Source organism: Pseudorasbora parva, chromosome 4, assembly GCF_024679245.1.
Source record: "Pseudorasbora parva isolate DD20220531a chromosome 4, ASM2467924v1, whole genome shotgun sequence".
NCBI classification, from domain to species: Eukaryota; Metazoa; Chordata; class Actinopteri; order Cypriniformes; family Gobionidae; genus Pseudorasbora; species Pseudorasbora parva.
The window spans coordinates 40,611,352-40,620,212 of record NC_090175.1 but is presented as its reverse complement, the minus strand read 5'-3'; the positions used below and the strand labels follow the sequence as shown (position 1 = coordinate 40,620,212).

Below are 8,861 nucleotides of genomic sequence, written 5' to 3'. Positions count from 1 at the left end.
ATGTTGCAAATTATGCTAAATATTCAAACATAAGGTCACACAAAAGATGTCAAAACAAAGTGTATAATTTTGTCCTGCAATAAAAGTTTAAGTGGTCAATAACCATTTTATTGTAGTCTTTATTTATATATTTTTAATTATATTATTTTTTTAAACGTAGCCTACAGCCCTATTTTTTTCCTTCTTATTGTGTAGTCACTTCTGCACTACAGTAAAATATATCTAGAAATGAGACAGCGCCCCATAAAACAGAGCGATTGTGTGCGCTTAAAATAACTTGTTTTTTTATTTTTTTATTTTTTTATATATAGATGCAATGTGATAGTTATTCGGATGTGCACATAAGGGAAAATTAATAGACTATTTTAAATGATAGCACGCGCCCACGTCCGCCTTCATGAGCATACGCTTTAGAGAGAGAGAGAGAGAGAGAGAGAGAGAGAGAGAGAGAGAGATCAGTTGAGTCTCGGTCACGGAGATCTTCAGTCAATGACAGCGCTCACATTCTCCTCTTGAAGGTGACGCATACGGATTACAGCAGCGGTTATTCAGTATTTTTCTGTCGTTGTGTTTATCAGAGTGTGTTGATTGCTCTGTCTATCTCGATGCAGATGCTTGTGCTGGTCGGTGTGTACGCGCTGCTGATCGCCGGGGCTTCTGCCCGCAAAGACAACGGCAATTTTTTGGACGACAAATGGTTGAGCGGGAGATGGGACAAATTCAGAGATGTGAGTGCTACACTGCTTCATAATAGTGACTCATTCGCTAAAATCTAGTGAGCTAGATTGTTTGAATCGATGCTGACTAGGTAGGCAGCTCGCTCGGGTTTGAGACACAGCCTGTAATTTGGGACCGTGTTGAGTGCGTGTCTGTGTAATACATCTTTACAGAAAAATGCTAAATGTTTAGGAAGTAGCAGCCTGAGATTTAATAATTTGCCCTTCGCAAATCCGTATTTGCTCGTGCTCCTCCGGTTGGTATTATTCTGTTTTCACGGAAGACAGTCACCAATCAATTAGAATCAGTGCGTCACTTCTGCGCCGTTAAGTGGGCTTTGGTACGGCTATTTTAACCATCCGCAGGCTAATACACTTAAGATGAGGTCTGATCTATATTAGCTTTGTGTCTATCAGGCTAAGCACTTGGTTTGTAATTCACATAGCAAAAACATTAGAGTATCTCACAAACAATAACAAGTAGTATTTCTTTCACCTGCGGATGTTGCGAATGCTTGATGCGTGTGCGCGTGCGTGCATGTGTTTGTTAGTGCAGTGATTTTCAACCTGGTTTCTATAGGGAAGATATTGCTTTGTTAAACCTATACAGTCATTTCTAACATTATTAAAATGTAAGAAATATTAGGACTGTCAATGTCAACCACCACATGATTGTGATATTGATTTTACACATAAACAAGAATTGATTGAGTAACTTTTCAGGTGAAAAATAGCCCTGTTAGCTTGTTTGTTGTTACTCAACTGAAATAGTTCCATATTATTTCTTACATTATTAAAAGCAAGAAATATTAGGACTGTCAATGTAAACTCTTTTTAAAACCACCACATTATTGTGACTGTGATTTTATACAACCATGGCCTGGTTAGCATGTTATTTCTCAACAAAAATAGTTCCAAAAGAAGACAAAAGCATCAATATTTTGCATGTGGTCAAGCAATGCACAGACTGCCAGTCAGTCTGTAACAGTGTACGTGATTTCCGCACCCCACTCAAAGCGTTCTCTAATCACTTGGCTCTGCTTTTCCATTTCCTTCTCCCAGCACACTTGTAAGAACACCAAAGAACAAGAAAATCTCCTCTTTATTTAAACATCGCTTGGCCAATTAAATTCAAGGGCCGGACCTAACAATTGTGTAAACAACTAAATGATATTCAGTATAATATGATGTAGCCTAGATGGAACACATTTCTGATTTTGTGTCGATTCAAATATAAGTAAAAAAAAAAAAAGACTGGGAAACATTGCATTAGGTCAAGATAATCTCGTCCTCTGACCTTAGGTAGCCGGGGCTGTTGTATAATTCAATAAAGTTTTTCTCCCCCAAGGGATCTTCACTAAATCACTGTGATATTATGTTAGCGTAAAGTCATTAAAACATGAAAAAAAAGCTCAAAAATAAAGATGCATAGAACCATATATCTGCTCTCGGAAGCCCTGGTAGCTTGTCTGAATTCATATCAACATCAAAACAACAATCAAGATGTGTCAAGATAAATAAAAAGAATAAACATGATGTTAATTGACAGTGTGCACTCAGTGTAATGATATCATCTGGACCAGAGGATCATTTCCTCCTGCATGTGTGTCTATTTGTGGTAATGTTGTTTATGTAAGGAATGTAGTTAAGACCGTTACATGGGTGGCGTAGGTCTCCCACACAGGGCATGACAAATTAGAACCGTTTTTCTACATGATTATTCTCTGTCTCTTTCTCTTACTGTACACACTCTCTCGTTTCAGCAAAAATATTTAGATGTACTTAATGGGAACACTAGTAAGACTAACACTTTTAAACTAGCAGAGTTTTTTTTGTTTTTTGTATTAATACCACTACTGTTATTATTATCATTATTATCAATGTTATCTATTATTGATATTACTATTGCCGTCAGCACAACTGATCACCATCTTTAGTATCATTATTGTTATATAAAACTATTGACAATTATTAAAAATTATCATCATTATTAATATACACACTATTATTATTTAAATACTTCTACTATTACTGCTATTATTTGTCAGTTCTGCTTATTTTTGTTGTATTGCTGTTACTTTTACTGTCGTTTTATTTGTGTTTTGTTTTGTTTTTGTTCTGTGTTTACTCTGTTGTAAGTTTTGCAGTTTCGCACTCCTAAAAAAAAATAGCAGAATCTATAACACCAATTACATTGGGTGTCTCAATATCAAGATCATCGAGGCCACACAGACACACTTTTTTTTAATTCAGCCAATAAATATAAAGTTACTGTTCAACAAATTATAATCAATATTTGTCTCTAAAAAGACAATATTTTGCACAACAAAGATATTACTGTATGTACAATAGACTAAAAAGATGTATAGAATGGAACTTAACAATTGTAACAAAAAAAGTTGACAATCAGCGAACATCCTTTAAGGGTTAGTTCACCCAAAAGTGAAAATTGGCTCATGATTTACTCACTCTCAAGTCATCCTAGATGTAAATGACATTCTTCTTTCAGACGAATACAAAAGTCCTTTCTCTTCTAAGCTTTATGATGGCAGCGAATGGCTGTTTCTGTTTTGAAGTCCATAAAAGTGCATCAATCCACCATATTACTGCTCCACACGGCTCCGGAGGGTTAATAAAGGCCTTCTGAAGCGAAGTGTAGCGATGTGTTTGTATAAGAAAAATATCTGTATCTAAAACTTTACAAACTGTAAACTCTAACTTCCGCTAACTGTTGTGTGCGGGTTCCAGCGTATGACGTAGGATGCTCCGGTGGGAATATGCTAGTTCTCGCGAGAGCCAAGTTTTGTTTTTCTTCTGGGCTTCCGCGTTCGTCACTGGATCTTGTGCTATGCCTGCGTCCTATGTCATACGCTGGAACACCATTGAATGTCTTATACACCTAGGAGGACTTGAAGGTGAGTAAATCATGAGCAAATTTTAATTTAGAACTATCCCTTTAAGAAAAAATATGAGCTGACACCACCACACAGTAAAAAATAAATAAAAATAAAAACAAGAAGCATAATACTATGTAGTATTTTTGCAGTAAAATATTGAAAAAGCACTAGGCCAGTGTTATATATTTTGTTCAGTTGAGTACTTACAATATCCCAAATGTTTCCAACTATTTGTAAATTGTGAGAAAATTGCTATTTTAACTAAGGACCGGGACGTTTCAGTATAGCGTTTGAGCGAGTCACCTGTCAATCGCATCATATCTGCGTTACCCTCGGTTTTATTCTGCAGAAGCACTTTTCTCTTAGCAGTGTGAACATGTCACAGCAGCGGCGAGCGAACGCACAGAGTAACGTTATAACATAATTTTATCTTAAATGTATCTAATATGATAAACAGAGCTGGCCTAGAAATCTAGACGCACCCTAGCGGTAGCAAATTTAATCTGCCCGCAAGTGTCGTCTAGGAACTCTCAATACCCTTCTGAGCTGTATTCGCCTAACTCTTGCCGGACCAATCACATCGTGTATAGAGTCGGTGGGCGGGGCCATAATGACGGCGGCCGAGCTGCGTTTGTGTGCTTCTTGTAAACACAGAAAAGGGAAAGGGAAGATGTGTTTGGAGTTTAGCCGACCGGATATGGCGAATGTTTATCTACATCTATCAACAAGCTCTGTTTCACCTTCGTTGCTCTGGTTGGTGGTAGCGCTATCCTGTCGCGTGCAGAGGGAGTTTGAAAGACAACCGTTTATCCCACCCCTCAGATTGAGCCCTGTCAATGGTGAGTTTCCAGACCAAACATCTTGATGTGGGTCTGGCTTGTCAGGCTAAAACAGAGCTGCTTTACCTTATAATCATGACCGGAAAAAGCGGAAGTGTGTGCACCCATCATAATAAAAGTCCCGGTACTCGTGAGCCGTTTGTTTGTGTAACAATCGCTCCAGCGGCTGTGCTCAGCTCCACAACACTCGGCCCTGCTCTGCTTCATACTACAGTAACGTTAATAACCGCATCCATGAACATGATTTCTGCCCAAGTCCTATTTTCCTCTGGCTGTGAGGTGAAGACCACATGTCCCAAGATACTGCGCTCACACTTGGCGTCATCAAACTACGCTTTTGTTTAGAATAGGCGCCCTCCAGTGGACGGAAAGTTGCATAGTGCACCTTTAAACCAATGTGACTAATTCATGCTGCAGTGCATTCTGGGAGCTCACAAACCCAGAGCAAATCGGCAGCATTGCTCAATATTACACTTTTTGTTCATGTACCTCTGAGGCAAGTTTACAGGGAGTCATATTAATTCACATTTCTTAATCTGCAACACAAAAAGCTGCATATGCTGGATAAAATATAATTCCTCTTTATTTTATAGTTCATGCACACATGCACTGAAAACTCAATCGCCCTCTCTCGCTTCTTTTCTTTCCAGCTTCACAGCTAAAGGCACATCAAAGATTACTTAGACTCCCCATATGACACTTCAGGGCATCAGTAAAGAGAAAGTGATTTATGCAGATTAGTTGTTCAGCAAACACGGCTCTACAAGATTTTTTTCCCGTAATCAACTGGCCCTTACAGCAAAGCAATTACTGAAAGACTCTGAGCCCTAAAATCACAGACCCCAATCACATTTAAGCTTTGAGACAGACACTGCACATGTACAAGAAGCACAGGCTGTCAAGCTTTTGTTTAGTGAAGTGTGTGTGTGTGTGTGTGTGTGTGTGTGTGTGTGTGTGTGTGTGTGTGTGTGTGTGTGTGTGTGTGTGTGTGTGTGTGTGTGTGTGTGTGTGTGTGTGTGTGTGTGTGTGTGAGTGTGTGTGTGTGTGTGTGTGTGTGTGTGTGTGTGAGGCTTTGTGAGATTGACAGGCTGAAAATGGCCATCAGTGATCCCCCTGCAGTGTCAAACATCTTCTGTCTCTCTCTCACACACATACGCACACTCTTGACTTCGCTGTCAGCTCTGCTACAGTGACATTTTTAACGCTCTATCAACTTCAGGCTAATGCAGCCAGAGGAGGTAAGGAAAGAGTATGGAGAATTTTATGACTTTGTGAGAGGCTTGAATGAGAAACACACCCAGCCTACAATGTTTGTGTTTGACTTTAGTATAAAGGACAGATCTGGGAACTACCTTAGTGACAGGGAGGAGCTTTAGATCTCACAAAAAGGAAAAGCTGCAGTGTGTAACACTTTAAGGTGATAGAAAAATGGCATGTTTCAGTAGGCAGTATATTTATATGCACTAATCAGAACATATCCAATGTGATTTCAGATTATAAAAAGTTTGTTTATTAACTCTAAACTTTGCAGTCTGATTCACTTAAATGTGCATGTGATCTGCGTTCGCATGTGATCCTCCATGTTTGTAAGACATTAAACTTACACATACGGCAATGCGCATACAAGGTATTTTTAAATTCGATAGAGAATGATTCAGGTGTTTTCTTTTTTCCTATTGACCAGATTATTTCAGGTCTACACAACCACATCCAATCTGAATTTAATTTCGATCAAGCTCAGTCAGACCAATTGAGGTGAGCAGAAATGGATTACAGTTGCTTGTTAATGTAGCTAGTCTAATACCAAAATAAAAGCCACAGTTAAAGGTCCCGTTCTTCGCGATTCCATCTTTTAAACTTTAGTTAGTGTGTAATGTTGCTGTTAGAGCATAAATAATACCTGTAAAATTATAAAGCTCAAAGTTCAATGCCAAGCGAGATATTTTATTTAACAGAAGTTCCTTTTCAAAGCCTACAGCAAACGGCTGGTTTGGACTACACTCCTGCACTTCCTTCAGGAATGACGTCACTAGAACCGTTTGTTGACTAACCCTCCGCCCACAAGAACACACAAAATAGGGGGCGTGGTCTTGTTGCTCTCCCACGTGGAGAAGAGCGCGCATTCAGCGCTTGCATCTCCCCGTTATGGTAAGAGGCGGGACCTTTCTGGGCAAAGTGCGCTAAGTTGCTGTCCAATCACAACACGGGAAGCGCTGGCCCAATCAGAACCCGTTACGGGTTTCTGAAGGAGGGACTTCATAGAACAAGGAAATCATCAGGCCGTTTTTAGGACAGAGAAAATTGTGTGGAAAATACTTTTTTTTTACACGCGAAACATGAACTCATGTTCTATTGCACACTGTAAACATAATCAAAGCTTCTAAAACACGCGAAGAACGGGATCTTTAATGATAAACTTCCAAGGGGGTAATCTAGCACTCGGAAAGCGTACCACCCATAGGGGCGGTCATTGCTAACCAAGCCATCACCTGCTGTTAGCATCCCATTGACTCCATTCATTTGAGAGTCCCTTTGACAGTGAATAACTTTACATCTGAGGCGTTTAAAGACTCCATTTGTCCATTGTTTATTTCTAAAGAAACATGACAATGTATAAAAGGCTCCATTACAATATCGCCCTGTAGAAGCTGTTGGTCATAACCAACGCGACTCTGTCGCACAGTTGAGAAATTACCGTATAGACAGGAAGAGACGCTCGCAGGCAATCTTTTACTGTCTATGAGGCAGTTGGGGGGACGTGGAGACAAAGGGAGAATAAAAGGGGAGAAGCCGATAGTGAGCCAAAAGCAACGTGACAAAACATTTAAACAACGTGATTCAGATTTCACTTTCCACAACTACTAGAAGACTTACAACTGTCAGACAGGTTGCTTACGTCACGTCGTCAAGCTCAGTCTGAGCCTGCGCAGTACACTCAGCCATCAGGAAGTGAGTGCTTCTAATTGAGTTCACAATTCGCCGTTGAAGTTTATGGGGTCGCTGTGTCCATTTCTTTTACTGTCTATGTAAACTTCTGCTGGCAAAGTTTATCAATAAAATTTCCAGTAAACCAAGATTTGAATTTGTGACTTCAAACACAAAAAGGGAAAATTTGAAACAATATTTTTGTCATTATTTTACTCACCCTGTGTTTTTCCCAGTTAATATGTTTTATTTTTTTATTTTTATGTGGAACATAAAGGGGGAATCTAAGAATCTTTACGCATTTCCATACAACAGTGGTTTATAGTGACCAAATCCATCAAGCACTAAAACTGACCAAAAACTTTTTTTCTGCCATTGAAAAAATATCAGCAAACTAATTTGAAACAACATAATGGTGAGATGACAGGATTCCCAATTCTATATAATATATAGAAAAGTGCTGCACAATTAATCCAATTTGTAATCCTGGGGACAATTATGGAAGCCACAATAATGTAATCGTAATATTACGTAATTAAGGCTCAATTACAAAAACACTTATATTATTCTGTGTACTTACCACAATTGTTATAGTAACAATTAAAATACCATGCATATTTTTACTTTGGTTTGATTTGTTTAAATACATATTTAAAAATATATATTTGAAATTTGAGTCTTAATGCTATAGAAAAGCAATTAAGGTTTTTCAGGAAGAGTGTTTTCAGAGTGTTTATTTTGATATAACAATATGGCATGCGGTCATATTGCTGCACCTGCTGTTACTGTTACAGCTTTTATTGCTGTTACCACTAAGAGTTCTCCTAAAGGGCAGTAAAAGTTCTTAGTTACGAGTTTTCTATTGTCTTAGATTGGGTATTGTCTTAGAAATCGGGGGCCATTGAGTTAAAAACGCTAAGAACCCCTGCTTTAAAGTAAGCAATATTCCTATTTATGCATTTGCAGGACTGTTGATCAATTTTAAATGGTACAATAAAAATGTTCCCCTGGGAAATCACTATTAGATCTGCCCCACAAAGACATTACCAATATTATTGAGAAATGACAATACAATATCACAGAGAATGAAAATGTAATGTACAGATATTACACTAAGGTCAAATTACTGTTTGGCTTTTGGACATTTGTAATGCAAATTTTTAATCCATTCGGTAGGGGAATTCAGAGGAGCACTCCTGTACTCCTGTTAGTACTCCTGTACTAACATATGGAGACAAGAGATTGTGTTGAAGAATATAGATTAACTAAAGATAACCAATTCATACTTCATATCCTGAATTGTATCTCTTTCTTTCTCCCTTTCATCCTTGCATCTTTGTCTCTGTGTATATCGCTCTGTTCTCTCATTCACCCTCTTTTTCTTTGTCCTCTTAATGGAATGGAGGTTGGCAGTCTGCTCCAGGCCTTGAGCTAATGGAGAGAGAGAGAGAGAGAGAGAGAGAGAGAGAGAGAGAGAGAGAGAG

General features: G+C 38.6%; 1 protein-coding gene across 3 annotated transcripts in view; it reads left to right on the top strand.

Annotated features, from left to right (window-relative positions):
- The first annotated feature begins 394 nt into the window (after nt 1–394).
- Nucleotides 395–8,861, top strand: part of spock3 (SPARC (osteonectin), cwcv and kazal like domains proteoglycan 3) — a 62,426-nt gene continuing 53,959 nt past the window's right edge. For 2 of the 3 annotated variants that reach the window (XM_067441777.1, XM_067441776.1), the window contains exon 1: nt 606–728. In XM_067441777.1, the coding sequence (XP_067297878.1) occupies nt 606–728 (123 nt within the window). Of the gene's footprint in view, nt 519–605; nt 729–8,861 lie in introns of those variants that run through there. The other variant, XM_067441778.1, reaches the window with a different exon arrangement.